The sequence below is a fragment of the Gymnodraco acuticeps genome, unplaced genomic scaffold (assembly GCF_902827175.1).
Source record: "Gymnodraco acuticeps unplaced genomic scaffold, fGymAcu1.1, whole genome shotgun sequence".
In the NCBI taxonomy this organism is placed as follows: domain Eukaryota; kingdom Metazoa; phylum Chordata; class Actinopteri; order Perciformes; family Bathydraconidae; genus Gymnodraco; species Gymnodraco acuticeps.
In genome coordinates this window covers 8,988-28,767 of record NW_022990562.1, presented here as the reverse complement: position 1 = coordinate 28,767, position 19,780 = coordinate 8,988, and the positions used below count along the sequence as shown (strand labels likewise).

The window sequence follows — 19,780 nt, the reverse complement described above, 5'->3', positions numbered from 1 at the left end:
CAGATGTTTTGATTTTTTCCTTTTCAGGTCGTTATACAATAAAATGTTTGATTCTTCAGATTGTTAAACATTTTGAGAATTGTTTAGTTTTCCCTTCAGATTTTGAAATGACATAATGATTGATAGTTGAAGTAATGTAATTAATTACATATCATGCTTTACTCTTGAATAAAGCGTAATGAAGTAAACGCAAAGTAATGTTAAAGATTGAGGACACTGTAACTTTACAGATTACAGATTGATCGATTCATCACTGTGAATGTATACCTTAACTAGGAACCTTAGCTGGATCTCTCATGATTCTGATTTATACCTCAATTGGATTTATTATAAATCCTAAATTCTAATTGTGTTTTTAATAAGTAATTGCCTTAAAGTAAATCTTTGAGATGTAAGATGATTTAGAATTTGTGTTTGATGAATGAGATTAACTGAGTGATAAATGATAAAAGATCTTATTTTTGAAAGATATATTTTGCTATAATATTGTTGTATTTCATGTGTTTATTATTGTGCCTTTTGCCAAAAGATGCCAAGCACTGAAGAGAGATGATTTTTATTATGATTGACTGTGTTCAATCATGGTGATTGAAGTGTTTTTTCAATCTTGTTCTATTTTTAATGTAATGAATGTATCTGAGCCCACCCAACTCTGAGGACGCCTATTGATTTTAAGTATTGACTGAAATATTCTTAGACTAATGTTAATTGGTTATCAATAGATTGATAAAAGGGTGAATCTGTAAGAGAATATTTTCATCTGATCTGTTTATAGAGTTTCTTATTGTTTTATAGAATCTGTGATACTGCAAACATCTGCTTGTAGTCAGTCAAAGACCCCTGTGTAGGTTGAGGCTTGTCTGGATCTCTTTGAGACAAGTAGACCATTGTCTCACATCTGCTACTAATTAGGTATACGCGGGCTTTCTGGGAGCCCGCCTCTCCTCGTGTTGGTTAGATGTTTTGTGTCTTTTGGGGCAGAGATTACCTTGGTGGAGCACAAGGACAGTGTGAAACTAGGATGATCTCCCGGCCGTGTGTAATTGTCTGTCTCTCAATAAATATCAGTGTATGACAGGTGAATCCAGTTTCCCTCATTTGATGATGCGCTCAACATTGCTGCAAAGAAGTTTTAACTTCACAGAAGGAAGGTGGGGTTTAAAAGAAGGGAGGAAAATGTCATTTCTCGGATGAGAATAGGTCATACAGGTCTCAATCATACATTAAGTATAATACAGGTCTCAATAATACTTTAAGTATAATACAGGTCTCAATCATACTTTAAGTATAATACAGGTCTCAATCATACTTTAAGTATAATACAGGTCTCAATCATACTTTAAGTATAATACAGGTCTCAATCATACTTTAAGTATAATACAGGTCTCAATCATACTTTAAGTATAATAGGAAAGCATCAAACCGGAAAGTGTACACACTGCAGCCAGCCAGAAACTGTTGAGCATGTTTTACTGCTTTGCAGGAAATATAGTACTCAGAGAAATGTGCTTTTCCAGACACTGAAGAAAGCAAAATTCCATGACTTGTCGCTATCAGGGCTGTTAGGGAAAACATCAGGCAATAGATATTGTGAGATTATTAAATTTCTAAGAGAAATTGATACATTTAAAATAATCTAGAGTTTTGGTTCTTTGTTTTGTTTGTTTTGTTTCTTGTTTTCTGCATAGTCTCTTGTCCACACTCCAGTCCAGTTGGTGGCGGTAATGCACCTACAAGTTGGTTTGCCAACCGCCAATAAACACGAAAGAAGAAGAAGAAGAAAACGAGAGAAGAAGCACCTTTAAAGTTCTTTGCAATCCGCCAAAAACCGAGAGGAGAAGAAGGAGAAAAGAAGAGGTGAGTGGATTAAACACCTGCAGAGGTTTCATTAAGTGTATTTACACCTCTTAGTTTACAGTTAATCACGAATCAGAAGTTATCTTATTTAACACAACAGCTATAATCTCGGTAGAAATAAACTCACAAAACAACTTTCCAGTTCGGCTCTGGGGGAGTAACAGTTGATTTGTAATGCTCAGCTGACTTTATGTTAGTTATTTATTACACCAGTTGTGTTTAAGACGGTTAGAGTTATTGTGTTGGTGCTCTTTACCATAGATATGGTTTTAAATATACGCTAACTAGCTTATTAGCATCGCCATTCACGGCGACGTAGCATTTTCCCCATTGAAATGAATGGGGTTCTTCAGTTAGCAGCTAACGCTAAGCTAAGCGACGGTTTAGCTCATTAGATAAATATATATACTTTATTTAAATAATGATTTATCTTAAAGTGGGAAATGAATGTGTCACAGCAGAAGTGTTTTCAGGCATTACACGAGTTAAACATATTTAAAAGATGCAATAAGATAATAAAAATGAAGCATTAGCAGCAAGTATACACACAGGACACATATCACGCAGTGCTTCTCAAAGTGTGGTCCGCGGACCACTGGTGGTCCGTGAGCGCCCCCTAGTGGTCCGTGAGTATATTGGTAACATTTCACATTTTTAATTAATTAATTAATTAAAGTTTTCCGCACTCTCGCGGGAATATCTCCACAATGGAGCGAGCTTAAGTTTCACTTTCGATTGCATGATATAACCCAGATAAACACCTTCATCACACATGTTGCCACTTGTTTGTACAATCTTCAGGCGATTTGTAAAAAACGATGTGTTTTTGGATATTTGTGGAGTTAGGTGGTCCGCGAGTGTTTTTTTATTGGTTAAGTGGTCCTTGGTATGAAAAAGTTTGAGAAACACTGCACTAGAGTATCTAAAGAATACACAATATACAGAAAATACTGTATACATGGAGTACATTAAACAGTCTCACTAGCTAATGTTTGCTTTCTGTGTTAACTTAGTGATAGTTACACACGGATAGCGCTATAACCGTGGTTCAAACAACCATTAATGTCACTTTCTATGTGAATAAAGTCATTTTAATGAAATAAAAGTGAACAAACTGTGAGCTGTAAGTTAGAATGTAAGTTGCTACACAGATTATGATGAATTATATCTAAATATTTGTATTATATTAATAATAATTTACACAGAAAACCAACTTTGTAAGTAATTTGCATGTAACGTTAATAACTATCTGACCTTTCTATCATGTTCTCCTCTGCTTAGCATCACATTGACTAAATGGATCAATTTGGAACATGTTTACATCACAGCAGCATAGATAAGACAAGGCACTGCACATGGTGTGATAAAACACTACATATAAGCATCTAGAAATAGAACATATCATTGAATAAACTCTTTGAATTCCTCCTCTTCACTGCTGACAGTTTATGATGAATTATATCTAAATATTTGTATTATATTAATAATGAAGCAGCTCTGTGGTCTTCATCAGGACAGCTGATGAGCAGCATGGAGGATAAGAAAGAGACCCCTGGAGCTCAGGTCAGTGTGCACTTCATCACAATATATTCCTAATTCCAGCGTTTCCGCCAGGCGGGCGTCTTGCCTTCATGTGACGCCCTTATTCAGCTCAGAACGCCCTATACAGACATAAATAAACCAGCAACTGTATTCGCCATGACACAGACAGTCTGTGGTTTGTACTTGTTTAACTTCTGTCTAGTTTCTGAACAGATATGAGGAGCTGTGAGCTCTGAGGGCTAACAGCTAACGGCTGATGTTGGTTTTGTGGTTCACATTGTCACTACCCGATCTGCAGCCCTGCCCTATCTGCAGTGCGCATGTGCGAGAAGGTCCGCCATATTTGACAACTCCATACGGCAACTCTAATAGGACATTTGACGTCTAGACGGCTGCCCGATTTGCATCGTGCATGCGTGAGTCATAAAGTCTCAAATATCTTTATTAAAATATTTTGTTATTTTATTTGAAATAAAATGAAGGACATTCACAGTTAATGTAATTATATATAAATTATGAATGCCATACATATTGCATACATTCACAGTCATGAACAAAAATGCACCCCCATCCACAGATCCCCACAAAGTCCCATTCAAAATGTTAAATGAAAAGAGCCCTTCTCCCTCCACAAAGTCCCATTAAACATGCAAATCTTCCTTCAAGCGATCCTCTGCATTTTGACTAAACCCTTTCAGTCAACGGGCTCTTCCTGGGCCTCATCAACATCACACTCCGAGTCTTCCTCTTCAGTGTCACTGTCCAGCCTTGTTGAGGATGGCTCTGTGTCTGGCTCAAAGATTCTTAGGTTTGCCGAATGCCAACCAGTTTTTCCACTCTCACATTTGTGAGCCTGTTGCGAACCTTTGTGTGGTCTCAATAGCCATGCAGTAAGCAGTTTGCTATGGCATGGATATTCAAGTGTACTTGAATGGCATCTGTTTGTTGCAGTCAAGATTATGCTAACATATACTTTCTCCAACTATATTTAAGTTCCCTATGAAGAGCCAACCTTCAATTTAGAAAATTCCCATTTATTCCCGTGGAAAGTTTCCATCTTTGAAAATTCCTGGCATTTTTGCAACCCTAGTTACTGCCCCAGTTCCTAAACTGTATTGGAAACGCAGCATAAAGTGAGCCTGGCCTACCAAGGCCTAACTATACCGTACTAAGCTGTGCAAGGCCTTGCAGTGGAAATGCGCCATAAGTGGATGTCATTGAAGACTTTTACAAGAGCAGTCTCAGTGCTGTGGTTTGGACGAAAGCCTGACTGGAACACATCCAAACAGTTATTTACATGCAAGAAATTACTCAACTGTTGGAAAAACTACTTTTTCAATGATTTTACCTAGAAATGGGAGGTTTGATATGGGCCTGTAATTGTTCATGACTGAAGCGTCTAGATTATTCTTTTTTTAAGAGCGGTTTAATGACTGCAGTTTTCAGAGCCTGTTGAAAAACACCTGAGTGAAGAGACTTGTTTACTATGTGAAGTAGATCTGAGGCCATGCAAGGAAAAACATCTTGGAAAAATCCTGTTGGAATAATATCAAGGCAGCAGGAGGAGGATTTCAGAAGTTGAATAATGTCCTCTAGGTTTCAAGCTCCGTGCTAGAGCTTTTCAGGTTCAGAACCGGTTCTTCGGTATAGCTCTGGCTCTTTTCACACCGCCCAGAGTCCGACTGGTGCTGCGTCATTGCGTCATCGTTTGCGTCATGACGTAACCGTTTGCGTGCCTGCTTCATAAAGCCAAACCGCGCGGAAACCCCTCACAGCTGACAACAACAATAACAACAACAATGGCCGATTGTGCTCCAGCTTCCTCTGTACCTCTAAGGAAGACCAGATTCCCAGTAGGTAGCTGGTCTCTTCAGTGGACCACTGCTGCTTGTTTCTCCATCGTTGTGTACAAACTGGATAAAACGCGGGCTTTTTGTTGTTGTTCAGGAGTTGATCTATCTCTGCCCCCGCCTCAACGTAAGCGTGACGTATGCGGTGCTTTTGCTCTGGCCGGACATTTTTTGGTGCTTGAAACGAACCGGATTCCGGAGCTAAGAGGCTGCTCCACTGCGGTGTGAAAAGGAAAACCCGGTGCTTTTCAAGCTCCAGCTCCGAACCGGCCCTGAAACACCGTTGGTGTGAATGAGGTATATGTGAAGTAGATCTGAGGCCATGCAAGGAAAACCATCTTGGAAAAACCCTGTTGGAATAATATCAAGGCAGCAGGAGGAGGATTTCAGAAGTTGAATCATGTCCTCTAGGTTTTTATCATTAATCTGATGGAACTGTGTCATGGTGTTTGTATTGATTTTAGGTGGACACAGAGACAACACATTTGCTGTACCTGATGCAGAGGCACTGACTGCTGGTCTGATTTTCTGAATGGGGGGGATACTGACACTGTGGGGTTTGTTAGTCTGTTGACGGTAGCAAACAAGGCACGTGCATTGTTTTTGGTAATGATGTCAGAGAAGAAAGACTGTCGTGCAATTTACAATTCCAAATGATAAAAGCTAAGTCTCTCTTTATAGATTTCAAAGTGAACCTGGAGATTTGTTTTTCTCCACCTACGTTCAGCTTTTCGACACTCTCTTTTGGCTGTTCTCACGGTCATGGCCTTTCTCCATGGAGATCTTTTCTTGCCAGTCACTTCCTTTACCTTAGTTGGAGCAATGGCATCTATAAAAAAAATTTTTTTTGAATTAAATGATCTACTAGCTCATCTACTGAGATGTTAGCAGGGGCAAGTGTGGAAGAAACATCCTGAGTAAACATTTCCCTAGTGTTTTCAGTTAAATATCGCTTTGTGGTTACCTCTTTTTGAACATTTGTGTGAACAGAAATAGAGCTCTCAAAGGAATGATCAGAGAGCGCAACATCAGTCACCACAACCTCAGAGATATTCAGACCCTTTGAGATCATTAAGTCCAGAGTGTGCCCCTTATTGTGCGTGGGCTTCGTCACATGCTGAGTCACTCCATTGAATTGATTTATTTAAAACATGGGACAGTGTACATTAATCAACATATTAAAAACATGTAAAAGTACTTAATTAGCCAAAAGGCTAGTTTTCATCGATAGTCCCTTTGCCAGATGGTGATTGACGTTTTGAGTGCTTGTTTATACAGTGATTCCTGTGGCCTTAGAGCTGTAGAGTGAGCATTAGACCAGCTGATCAGACAGTAGTAGATGTGGGAGAGGACCATGGAGTTAGTTCAGTGGCCTTAGAGCTGTAGAGTGTGCATTAGACCAGCTGATCAGACAGTAGTAGATGTGGGAGAGGACCATGGAGTTAGTTCAGTGGCCTTAGAGCTGTAGAGTGAGCATTAGACCAGCTGATCGGACAGTAGTAGATGTGGGAGAGGACCATGGAGTTAGTTCAGTGGCCTTAGAGCTGTAGAGTGTGCATTAGACCAGCTGATCAGACAGTAGTAGATGTGGGAGAGGACCATGGAGTTAGTTCAGTGGCCTTAGAGCTGTAGAGTGTGCATTAGACCAGCTGATCAGACAGTAGTAGATGTGGGAGAGGACCATGGAGTTAGTTCAGTGGCCTTAGAGCTGTAGAGTGAGCATTAGACCAGCTGATCGGACAGTAGTAGATGTGGGAGAGGACCATGGAGTTAGTTCAGTGGCCTTAGAGCTGTAGAGTGTGCATTAGACCAGCTGATCAGACAGTAGTAGATGTGGGAGAGGACCATGGAGTTAGTTCAGTGGCCTTAGAGCTGTAGAGTGAGCATTAGACCAGCTGATCAGACAGTAGTAGATGTGGGAGAGGACCATGGAGTTAGTTCAGTGGCCTTAGAGCTGTAGAGTGAGCATTAGACCAGCTGATCAGACAGTAGTAGATGTGGGAGAGGAACATTGAGTGAAGGTATAGCTTAGCTGCTGCAGATGAAGGAAGTTTCTAATGTATCTGTAATTTGACGGATTGCACTTTACTTTATTGCAGACCTTTTTGATATGGGTTTTGAAATTGAGGTTTGTGTCAATATGTACTCCTAAGTACTTGTACTCCGAGACAACCTGTAGTCTCCTTCCAGAAAGGAAAACATCTTGTTCTGTTATAATGCTGTGGCCCTTGGAGAAGAACATACACACTGTCTTTGAGACATTTGGTTGCAAACAATTATTGTTAAGCCAGGATGTAATATTCTCCAACACATCAGTGACCTTGGTAGCAGCCTCTTCTGCGGTTTTGCCATGAGTAAAAACAACTGTATCATCAGCATACATTAACGGAGCGTCCACACTACAGCTCCAAAAAAAGCTTGGAGCTGGGCGTGTCTGAAGCTTGGGGATGTTATTCAAGCAACACGACCAACAACCAATCACATGAATCTCCCGCCCCCGACATACAAAGCAAAAACCCCCGGGGATTTTATGGGAGCAATATATATATATAAACTCCCCAAACAGGCGAAAACCTACCAGTTTCACCCACTGTCTCTGCCACCTCCCTCCATGCCTGGTTCCTCCGGTTTGTATCCGGGTAGGTGAAGAGGGTCTGGTCATACAAAACCGGGTGATTCGCTACGGCAATAATTAGTTTCTCCTCCATCTTTTTTTGAAATATAGAAATGAACGGCGGGATATCTCTCCCAGCTTAGACGCGGTTTGATTGGCTACGGCTTGATCTGTCAGATTTTCCGAAACGGGATTTGATTTGCTGGCGCTGGCTACTCCGGCGTCAGAAGTTGAACATTGTTCAACTTCTGTCGCCTGAGACGCCGGAGACGGACCGCTCTGCTACCCACAATTCAGTTCGGCGAAAAAAAGCGGCAACGTGATGTCACCCCATTCAAAGTGAATGGGCAGATTGAAGCTCTCGACGCTGCAGACGCTGTAGTGTGGACGGGCCGTAATACTAGGGCTGTCAAACGATTACAAATTTTAATCAGATTAATCACAGTTTAAAAATTAATTAATCAGATTAATCACCATTCGAACTATGTCCAAAATATGCCATTTCTTTATGTATATTGTTCTGGGAATGGAAAGATAAATGAAAGAAGGCGGATATATCCATTTCACATACAAATGTATGTTTATTATAACATTTTTCTGTGTGTCAAAATGAAACACTTATCAATCATCAAACCGTGGGGTCTTAATTCATTACGTGTTGATTTCTATCAACGGGGGAGTACTTCAGGAAAGTCAACGGGGGGGGGGGGGTCTAGTGGAGTACTTCGTGACCACAGAGTGTGAACGTTGTGATCAGCTGTTTTAGCGCAGTTCTCCAGTGAAGTCTCCCTCCGCAGCCGGTTGGCGTAGTTTTGGCACAATCCCGTTGTACAGACCGTACAGTTAACAGCAGCCCTGTCTGTGCACACGGAGACCGACTCTTTCGTCCGGTGATCTAACCGCCTTCTTGAAAAGCTTCACAAGTACGTACGTACGTACGTACGTACGTACGTACGCAAATGCGCTTTGAGACACAAGTGACAGACAGTACGCATTTCAGATTACGCATTTCAGATTACGCACATAACCTGCGTACCAGTTAGTGCACCCCTGTACTACAGCAAAAGTATTCTCCGTCGGGACTTCCTGCAACAACACCACGCCGTTATCTTGATTCTGATTGGCCAGAAGACATTATCAAAGATGTTCTATTGAGAAGACGATCACTACGTGACAAACGTTTTCAAAACCGTTTCTGGTCTTCGGTATTTCAATCAATCAATCAATCAATCAATCAATGTTTATTTATATAGCCCAATATCACAAATGTTACATTTGTCTCAGTGGACTTTACAGTTTGTACAGAATATCAGTATGACAATACGACACCCTCTGTCCTTAGACCCTCACATCGTACAAGGAAAAACTTCCGGAGAAAACCCACAGTTTAAAGGGAAAAATGGGAGAAACCTCAGGGAGAGCAACAGAGGAGGGATCCCTCTCCCAGGACGGACAGACGTGCAATAGATGCCGTGTGTAAATTGAAAAGATAATACATTTGCAACATAGGTAGTCCAAATGTTTGGAAATGCATGTGTGTATAATAGGAAGATGAATCCACGAGGATATCCATCCAGGACCTATGATCCAGGACCACAGCCACGACTCAAGATACAGGGCTCGCGATCCAGGACAGAGGAGCGCAGGATCATCCATGACTCCGGATCCCGGCGTATATAGACACCAAAAAGAAAGACATTTGGGGAAGCTGGGTTAATCGGAACATGAGAGTGCACAGGTATAGACAGAGAGAAGGAAGAAGTAAGATTTCCAGACAAGTGGCTACTGAAATCAATCTTACTAACTGCTGTCTGTGCAATTCTCGGCGCGAGTTGGCGGACTTTATTTTGCTTACTTTAACATCATTTTTCATGGTGGGGCTAAGCCATTTCTTGGTATGGGTGTAGCCTACCCCAGCCATACCCTGGCGCTGCCACTGGTGGGATGTATGGGGCGGGCCATTCTGCACATGCGTTAAATGCGTTAAATATTTTAACGCAATTAATTCAAAAAATTAATTACCGCCGTTAACGCGATAATTTTGAGGATGTAATATTCTCCAACACATCAGTGACCTTGGTAGCAGCCTCTTCTGTGGTTTTGCCATGAGTAAAAACAACTGTATCATCAGCATACATTAATACATCACATTCTCTTCACATACTTGTTACGTCCCCCTCTGGGGTAGAGGAAATCAACATACACCAGAATGGAATTGGTAATAATTATAAATGGGTTTATTTTAAATAGCAGAGGTAAACAAAATGGCAGGCATGCAGCCTGGAACAAACAAAAGGGCCAAAAGGGCACAGGTTGACAAATAACCAAACAAAGGGAGGACTCTAACAAAAGGAGTCTACTTGCATACAAGGAAATAAACACTATTGCACTGAATAAGAAACTAAACTAAACCTCACTTTAAAAGTGGTACAACTAACACAAATAATCTATACAAAAACACAGCTAAACTAAAGGCAACAGTCACAAAATCCTAATCTACTCTAACCTCTAACTAAGCTACTCTAGACTCTACTAACACACAATATCACACGGAGATGGGCACACAAGTTTAACAGATCTGTCTAAGGACCAAGTAGCGAGAGGCGTCTGTCCCACATCACAGAGCCTCCAGAGTGATGATTGTCCCCAGGCTTTGAAGTCATCTCCAGCAGGTGCGCGCCGGCTGTGCGCTTCGATTGGAGTGCGTCGGCCCCGGCGTGCTCCAATGATAATCCTCAGGGGGCGGACCAGGAGATGGCAGCCAATGACGTCAGGGCAATCGCACTGCTCATTTACATACAACATAGATTAACACAATAAAGACGACCCGGAAGGCAGCAGCCGTAACTATACTAAACAGGATTGGGCCCAATTCAGAGCCCTGCGGTACTCCAGTTGACAAACATAGTGCACTAGACTTATGGTTCTCAATTTGAACACATTGGGAGAGGGATGAAAGATACGAATTAAAGAGGTTGGTGAATTCTATAGAAACATTTAAGTTGAGTATTTTTTGCAATAAGATGTTGTGATTAACAGTGTCAAAAGCTTTCCGTAAGTCAAGGAACACGGCCCCCACAACCCCACCCCTGTCCATTGATGCCTTAACTTTCTCCACGAAGAAGCATGTCGCTGTTTCTGTTGAGTGATTAGCCCTGAATCCAAATTGCATTCGATGCAGTGGAAAGGAGCTGTTGTTGAGATGATTGATTTGTTTGGCAATCAATTTCTCAAATACCTTGGATACTATGGGTAAGATACTGATGGGCCTATAGTTGGATGTCATGAGAGGGTCCCCACCATAGTTATCAAGAACACAAAACAGTTCTTTAGCCGCTCTGTCCTGGGGGTTGTCAACATGGATGTTAAAATCACCAACAATGACTAGACGGTCAAAGTCAAAACACACTATAGACAGTAGTTCAGTAAAGTCATCAAAAGAAGCTCAAAGAAGCTAAGAGCACAGCTGAACTCCCGCAGCCCTGGGGGCCCCTACATTGGTTGTGATGGCAGATGACAGGGTTTGGTCAAGTTGCTCTCTACTGGTGAGGAAAGCGGCATACCAGTAAATCAGGTATGGATTTACTTCCATTTTGGCCATTTTTGACACCAAGATGTCTGCTTGTATTGTGTTGCTGCTGAGAAGTCTAGGAAGAGGGCTCTTGCATAGGTGTGACGTTTATCTAAATGTTTAGTGATGATGTGAACCAGAGTAGCAACAGTACCACCCCCTTGCTTATAGGCAAATTGGTATGGATCAAGTATGTCTTGTCCGTCACAATAGGTTTAGCTGAAGAGGTCATTCCTGTCACGGTTCTCATGGTGTCCCACACTTTTTGGGGGTCTTTGGCTTTAAAAGCATTTCCCAAAAGCTCTCTGTGTGTTTTGATTCCCTCAATTTGACTTTCAGTTATTTCTCTGTCTGTTCAAGTGCTCCATAGTCTTTGTTTTTGAAAGCTATTTTCCTGGTTTTATAACTTATTGTAATGTCCTTAGTCACATATGATGTATTACTTGGATAGATTTGTATTTCTTTAGTGGGAACACAGAAGTTAATATAGTCTTTGGTAACAGTAGTTATTTCATCTGGTGAACCTTCCTGAAAAATGTCCCGATCTGTCCAATCAAAACAGGCTTTCAACTGCTCCCGACTTTCATTTGTCCATGTCATTATTACTTTCTTTTCTGGTTGACTTCCCTTGAGTTTGGTCTTATACACTGGTATCATATTCACAGTGGCGTTTTTATATGTACAAAAGTGGTGGGGCACAAAAAACTTAGATGTCTATAAGCTTCTGCAGTGAGGTTCATGGCTGGTGAGGCACTGGCACTGACTCTTCAGGTTTACACATATTATATTTTGACCAAAATCAAAATATAATATTATCTTCAAAAGCTTTTTTTGGTCTGATGCTTCGATTAATTTTAAACAGACAGTTCAACAAAAGGATACCCAAAAAATGTACTTTTATCATTTAAATATTGAATTGTTCTCTCTTAGTAAGATCTCATTTTCAATAAAATTGCGGTCTTACCTTGACTTGAAGATGAAGTCCATTTGCCTATCCTTCTGGACAAAAATCTCTAACCCTCCTTATCTTCTTGTAGTTTCAAAAGTCTATCATAAATGCAATCGATAGATTTATGATTAGAAAATGATAAAAGTAGGGTAGACATGTGGATATTATCCGGCTGAACAAAACGTGCATTTATCTAACAGGTATGTTTCACACAGATCTTATTTGGAGCTATTTTCTAAAATCCTATGGAGAAATCTCATTGCTTTTTTGTGGAGGGAAGCCATGCGCAGCTTACTTCCGGGTTTTAGGACGCGTCACTGCAGCTCTCTCGTCTCCTCTTCACACACCACACTTTTCGCGACACACGTACTTACAGCCAATCAGCTCTGAATTATGTGAGATGACGTATGGTGGGGATGGCAGCTCTATGCCCCTATGGTCATTATTTTGTTGCCACACACATTAAATAGGACAATATTCTGAGCATGCACAGTGTAGTTTTTACAGTCACCGTTCACTTAGACAGTGAGAGGGAGGGGCATGATCGGGTTTTGTCCGACATGGCTCTAAACAGCTCAATAGGCACACACTGTAGACACTAATTATAAGAACACAGCAATGTACAGACGAATCAGATGATTAAACATGATCTTAAAATATATTTTATATATTTTTTAATTTATTTTTTGCATTTTTTTGTAATTATTATTTGTAATACTTTCTGCTGACACTAGGTGGGGCTGTGCCCCACCTGCCCCTAATGACCAGTCGCCACTGCATATTCACAAGTACCAGTGTCTTGAAGTGGATTCTAGCAGTTACCGGAAGCCAGTGAAGGGAGCGGAGGAGCGGCGTGGTGTGGGAACATTTAGGAAGGTTGAAGATCAGACGAGCAGCTGCATTCTGGATGAGCTGCAGAGGTCGGATGGCACATGCAGGTAGACCAGCCAGGAGGGAGTTGCAGTAGTCTAGGCGTGAGATGACGAGAGCCTGGACCAGAACCTGCGTGGCTTTCTGGGTCAGCTGGGGACGTATCCTCCTGATGTTGTAAAGCGTGTATCTGCAGCAACGGGTTGTAGCAGCGATGTTTGCAGTGAAGGACAGTTTGTTATCTAGGGTCACACCCAGATTCCTTGCAGTCTGAGTCGGGGAAACAACTGAGGTGCCGATGTTGATTGTCAGGTCAAGAGTGGGACAATCTTTTCCCGGAAGGAAAAGCAGTTCAGTCTTGTCAAGGTTGAGCTTGAGGTGGTGAGCAGACATCCACTGAGAGATGTCAGCTAGACAAGCAGAGATGCGTGCAACGACCTGGGTCTCTGAGCGGGAAAAGGACAGAAGTAATTGGGTGTCGTCAGCGTAGCAGTGGTATGAAAAACCATGCCGGCTAATGACTGATCCGAGCGAGTTTGTGTACAAGGAGAAGAGGAGGGGACCAAAACAGAGCCCTGAGGGACCCCTTTAGTTAATTGACAAGGCTCGGACCCTCTCCAAGTAACCCTTAAGGTGCGGTCTTTGAGGTATGAGGTGAGGAGGGAAAGTGCAGAGCCTGAAACTCCAAGTTCTTGGAGAGTGCGAAGGAGGATCTAATGATTCACTGTGTCGAATGCAGCAGACAGGTCCAAAAGGATGATGACAGAGGAGAGGGAGGCTGCTTTAGCCGTGTGCAGTTCCTCAGTGACAGCAAGGAGGGCAGTTTCTGTGGAGTGACCTGCCTTGAAACCAGACTGGTGCAGATCCAGAAGGTTGTTCTGATGGAGATAACAGGAGAGTTGTTTAAAGACAGCGCGTTCAAGTGTTTTAGACAGGAACGGGAGGAGAGAGACAGGCCTGTAGTTTATAACATCAGACGGGTTGAGAGTGGGTTTCTTTAGGAGAGGGTTTACTCTTGCCTCCTTGAGACTGTTTGGAAAGTGACCAGAAGTTAGAGAAGTGTTGATGAAATGGGTGAGAAACGGTAGAATATCAGGAGCGATAGTCTGAAGGAGGTTTGAAGGGATAGGGTCCAGAGGACAGGTGGTAGGGCGGGCAGAGGTAATGAGGGTAAGAACCTCACTTGGAGAGAGAGGGGAGGAGGAGGTTAGTGTGTGGGTGAAAGGAGGGTCTGGTCACCCAGCGGTGAGTCAGAAAAAGAAGAGCGAATATCATCAACCTTTTTTTCAAAGTGGTTAACAAAGTCGCTTGACAGAAGTGAGGAGGGGGGAGGGGCTTTGGGAGGGTCCAAGAGGGTGGAGAAGATGGAGAATAGTTTTTTGGGATTGTACAAATATAATAAACACAAACAGTTGATAAGTAGTATTTTGTTAAAGGACACATGTCATGGCCATTTCCACTGATCATAATTCCATTGTTGAGGTCTACTAGAATAGATTTATTGTGCAATTTTCCAAACTCACATTGGTTTCTCAAACAGCATCTCTGTAAACTACGTGTATTCACTGAATTTCACTCTCTGCCTTTAACGGCTCGTTGCTGCTCCAATAGCTCTAGCCCCCACCCTCCCTGTGAGCACAGTGTGCTCTGATTGGTCGGGACGTTGTGAATCGCGCTGAGCTCCGTGGAGGTGTCGTTTCCTTGTTTAGCAATACACAGCCAAACTCATCCTGAGCACACACAAACTCACAGCCGAAGTAAAAACAATAAGTGTGGCTTGATATTGAGTAAGAAAAAGTTTGATAAACGCTGTGAGAATGGGTCTGCAGAGAGAATTTTTCCACGATCCCAACTGTCTGTTATCAGCCTGCAGCCAGGGAGGAGAAATCAGCAGATCTTCCTGCACTGAGTGTGTGTGTGTGTGTGAGGAAGTCTGTGGATTGGTCAATTTGGACCAATCAGCGGGGGCTTAACGTAACGGTTCCGCAGACATAACTGCTCCACGGATTGGTCCATTTCGTTCCGGGTACGTGCTTACGTAATCTCGTACCCGGAATAATCAAATGGACAATGACGTATCTCCAACGAGGCGTTTTGGGGAGGTATTTTCTGTGTTAGAGTTTTACTCGCTACAGGGTGTACTTTGAGGGTTTTGTCTCTGCACACCATTTACATGCATAAAAACCTTCATAACACACAAGGGGACGGGTAATAACTGGAAAAGCATGACATGGGACCTTTGACTCGAGGTTTATATTAAGTGAGTTTTTATTGTGTTAACTTGTGTATTTATGCTTTTTAGATTGACTTTCTCTCTTTCTCTGTCCGTCTGTTCTAGAAACCGAAAGGAAGAGCGAGACGTCACAGCTGTCAGCAATGTGACAAATCTTTTACAGCATCTGGAAATTTAAAGCGCCACCTGCATATTCACATGGGAGAAAAACCGTACAGCTGTGAAGAGTGTGGGACAACTTTCACTCAATCAGGTCATCTCAAAAGACATCAACGTATTCACACAGGAGAAAAACCGTACAGCTGTGAAGAGTGTGGGACAACTTTCACTCAATCAGGTGCTCTCAAATCACATCAACGTATTCACACTGGAGAAAAACCGTACAGCTGTGAAGAGTGTGGGAAAACTTTCAGTACATCAAGTGCTCTCAAATCACATCAACGGGTTCACACAGGAGAAAAACCGTACTGGTGTGAAGAGTGTGGGAAAACTTTCACTACATCAAGTGGTCTCAAATCACATCAACGTGTTCACACAGGAGAAAAACCTTACAGCTGTGAGGAGTGTGGGACAACTTTCACTCAATCAAGTGCTCTCAAATCACATCAACGTGTTCACACAGGAGAAAAACCGTACTGGTGTGAAGAGTGTGGGAAAACGTTCACTACATCAAGTGGTCTCAAATCACATGTTCGTGTTCACTGAGGAGAAAAGACATAGTGGTTTTAAGAGTGTAGTAGCCGCATTTAAGCATATTTAGTTTTTTCAGTTTACAACAAACAATTCCCATCTATTGGCCTTGTGTTGGGTAATCCTTTTTTCCATTACAGATTAGTGTTGCACGGTGTACCGATACTTGAAAGGTACCGCAATACCCTGCCGTTAAAAACGTTACGATTCCTCAGTTTCATTAGTATCGGTACTTTAAGAATGACGGGGAAAAGTACTCCGGTGAGAAAGCGCCGTTTTAATAAGAGCTGTGTGTGTTCAGCGCTCTGCTTCCACTCCCTGCACTGCAGCCGTGCCTGCAGTCCCTCCCCTCTCAAGCACGCTCTAAGTCCCTCCCCTCTCAAGCACGCTCTAAGTCCCTCCCCTCTCAAGCACGCTCTAAGTCCCTCCCCTCTCTCGTGCACGAGGCCACGCGCTAGCTGCCAGAGAAAATGTCATTTCTCGGATGAGAATAGGTCATACAGGTCTCAATCATACTTTAAATATAATACAGGTCTCAATCATACTTTAAGTATAATACAGGTCTCAATCATACTTTAAGTATAATACAGGTCTCAATCATACATTAAGTATAATACAGGTCTCAATCATACTTTAAGTATAATACAGGTCTCAATCATACTTTAAGTATAATACAGGTCTCAATCATACTTTAAGTATAATAGGAAAGCATCCAACCGGAAAGTGTACACACTGCAGCCAGCCAGAAACTGTTGAGCATGTTTTACTGCTTTGCAGGAAATATAGTACTCAGAGAAATGTGCTTTTCCAGACACTGAAGAAAGCAAAATTCCATGACTTGTCGCTATCAGGGCTGTTAGGGAAAACATCAGGCAATATATATTGTGAGATTATTAAGTTTCTAAGAGAAATTGATACATTTAAAATAATCTAGAGTTTTGGTTCTTTGTTTTGTTTCTTTTGTTTCTTGTTTTCTGCATAGTCTCTTGTCCACACTCCAGTCCAGTTGGTGGCGGTAATGCACCTACAAGTTGGTTTGCCAGCCGCCAATAAACACGAAAGAAGAAGAAGAAGAACACGAGAGAAGAAGAGGATGAACCTTTAAAGTTCTTTGCAATCCGCCAAAAACCGAGAGGAGAAGGAGAAAAGAAGAGGTGAGTGAATTAAACACCTGCAGAGGTTTCATTAAGTGTATTTACACCTCTTAGCTTACAGTTAATCATGAATCAGAAGTTATCTTATTTAACACAACAGCTATCATCTTGGTAGAAAGAAACTCACAAACAAACTTTAAAATGTGCGACAAAAATAGTCTCAATCTATCTTTAAATAAAGGCTAACAGCTAGTCTGAAAGCTACAGTTATTATTCCAGTTCGGCTCTGGGGGAGTAACAGTTGATTTGTAATGCTCAGCTGACTTTATGTTAGTTATTTATTACACCAGTTGTGTTTAAGACGGTTTGAGTTGTTGTGTTGGTGCTCTTTACCATAGATATGGTTTTAAATATATGCTAACTAGCTTATTAGCATCGCCATTCACCGCCACGTAGCATTGTTCCCATTGAAATGAATGGGGTTCTTCAGTTAGCAGCTAACGCTAAGCTAAGCGACGGTTTAGCTCATTAGATAAATAGATATACTTTATTTAAATAATGATTTCTCTTAAACTGGGAAATGAATGTGTCACAGCAGAAGTGTTTTCAGGCATTACACGAGTTAAACATATTTAAAAGATGCAATAAGATATAATACAAATGAAGCATTAGCAGCAAGTATACACACAGGACACATATCACTAGAGTATCTAAAGAATACACAATATACAGAAAATACTGTATACATGGACTACATTAAACAGTCTGACTAGCTAATGTTTGCTTTCTGTGTTAACTTAGTGATAGTTACACACGGATAGCGCTATAACAGTGGTTCAAACAACCATTAATGTCACTTTCTATGTGAATAAAGTCATTTTAATGAAATAAAAGTGAACAAACTGTGAGCTGTAAGTTAGAATGTAAGTTGCGACACAGATCATGATGAATTATATCTAAATATTTGTATTATATTAATAATGAAGCAGCTCTGTGGTCTTCATCAGGACAGCTGATGAGCAGCATGGAGGAGAAGAAAGAGACCCCTGGAGCTCAGGTCAGTGTGCACTTCATCACAATATATTCCTAATTCCAGCGTTTCCGCCAGGCGGGCGTCTTGCCTTCATTTGACGCCCTTATTCAGCTCGGAATGCCCTATACAGACATACATAAAGCAGCGACTGTATTCGCCATGACACGGACAGTCTGTGGTTTGTACTTGTTTAACTTCTGTCTAGTTTCTGAACAGATATGAGGAGCTGTGAGCTCTGAGGGCTAACAGCTAACGGCTGATGTTGGTTTTGTGGTTCACATTGTCACTACCCGATCTGCAGCCCTGCCCTATCTGCAGTGCGCATGTGCGAGAAGGTCCGCCATATTTGACTACTCATGAAATGTACATGAAATGGACAGGAATTCAACAAGTGGCAACTCTAATAGGAGATTTGACGTCTAGACGGCTGCCTGATTTGCATCGTTCATGCGCGAGTCATAAACGTCTCAAATATCTTTATTAAAATATTTTGTTATTTGAAATAAAATGAAGGACATTCAGAGTTAATGTAATTAAATATCAATTATGAATGCCATACATATTGCATACATTTAGTCAATATTTCTTCAGTATGTATGATGGCTGTCTAACAGAAGTTACATCCATTTCTCACTTATTCTGACAATGTACTTAAACCAATAAAATGACCCAATAAAAGGAGTTGTTCAATAATAGTGAAGTCACGTTGTGATAACAATAACTCATCTCTCTCGTTCAGATTAATATTGTCGGGTTTTTTGAGTGTTCTTTTTCTGCTTTGCCAAACGCCACTGTGTCAAATGTCCTATTAGAGTTGCCATATGGAGTTGTCAAATATGGCGGACCATCTCGCACACGCGCACTGCAGATAGGGCAGGGCTGCAGATCGGGTAGTGACACACATTGAAGATGACGTCGCTGGCTCCGCCTACACTGCGTTACTATAGTTACTGCTAGGGTTGCAAAGGGGCGGAAAGTTTCCGGAAAGTTTCCATGGGAAGTGAAGCCGGGGAATATTGGAAATATTCGATGCAAAATTAAACAAAAAAACATGACATTTCAACAGATTTCTTTTTTTACATTTAAAAAAAAAAAAAGTAGAACAGAACAAGTTATTATTTGTTTCATTGAAGAACGAAAACAGGAATGTTGAGTTAAATGTTACTCATCCCCCCCAACCCCACTCATTAAAAAATGAACAAAAATGCACCCCCCATCCAAAAATCCTCACAAAGTCCCATTCAAAATGTTAAATGAAAAGAGCCCTTCTCCCTCCACAAAGTCCCATTAAACATGCAAATCTTCCTTCAAGCGATCCTCTGCATTTTGACTAAACCCTTTCAGTCAACGGGCTCTTCCTGGGCCTCATCAACATCACACTCCGAGTCTTCCTCTTCAGTGTCACTGTCCAGCCTTGTTGAGGATGGCTCTGTGTCTGGCTCAAAGAGCCTTAGGTTTGCTGAATGCCAACCAGTTT

The 19,780-nt window shown here is 41.6% G+C and overlaps 2 protein-coding genes and 1 long non-coding RNA gene across 4 annotated transcripts in view; 2 read left to right on the top strand and 1 right to left on the bottom strand.

The window, feature by feature from the left end:
* The window catches only part of LOC117553666 (NKAP family protein CG6066-like), a 58,091-nt gene extending 40,769 nt beyond the window's left edge, over positions 1-17,322 (top strand). For both annotated transcript variants that reach the window (XM_034227682.1, XM_034227680.1), the window contains exon 3: positions 17,159-17,322. In XM_034227682.1, coding sequence (XP_034083573.1) covers positions 17,159-17,229 — 71 coding nt within the window. In that variant the 3' untranslated portion in view covers positions 17,230-17,322. The remainder of the gene's footprint in view (positions 1-17,158) is intronic.
* Positions 1-19,109, bottom strand: part of LOC117553668 — a 33,872-nt gene extending 14,763 nt beyond the window's left edge. Inside the window, exons 1-2 of the long non-coding RNA XR_004570179.1 lie at positions 19,009-19,109; positions 18,499-18,500 (exon numbers count right to left, since the gene is read on the bottom strand). This is a non-coding gene — a long non-coding RNA (uncharacterized LOC117553668). The remainder of the gene's footprint in view (positions 1-18,498; positions 18,501-19,008) is intronic.
* Positions 1,326-16,279, top strand: LOC117553665 (zinc finger protein 3-like). Its single transcript, XM_034227677.1, has 3 exons — positions 1,326-1,857; positions 3,371-3,420; positions 15,592-16,279. Exons 2-3 carry the CDS (start codon positions 3,379-3,381, stop codon positions 16,189-16,191), a joined length of 642 nt encoding a protein of 213 aa, XP_034083568.1. The 5' UTR covers positions 1,326-1,857; positions 3,371-3,378; the 3' UTR covers positions 16,192-16,279.
* Positions 19,110-19,780: the final 671 nt, after the last annotated feature.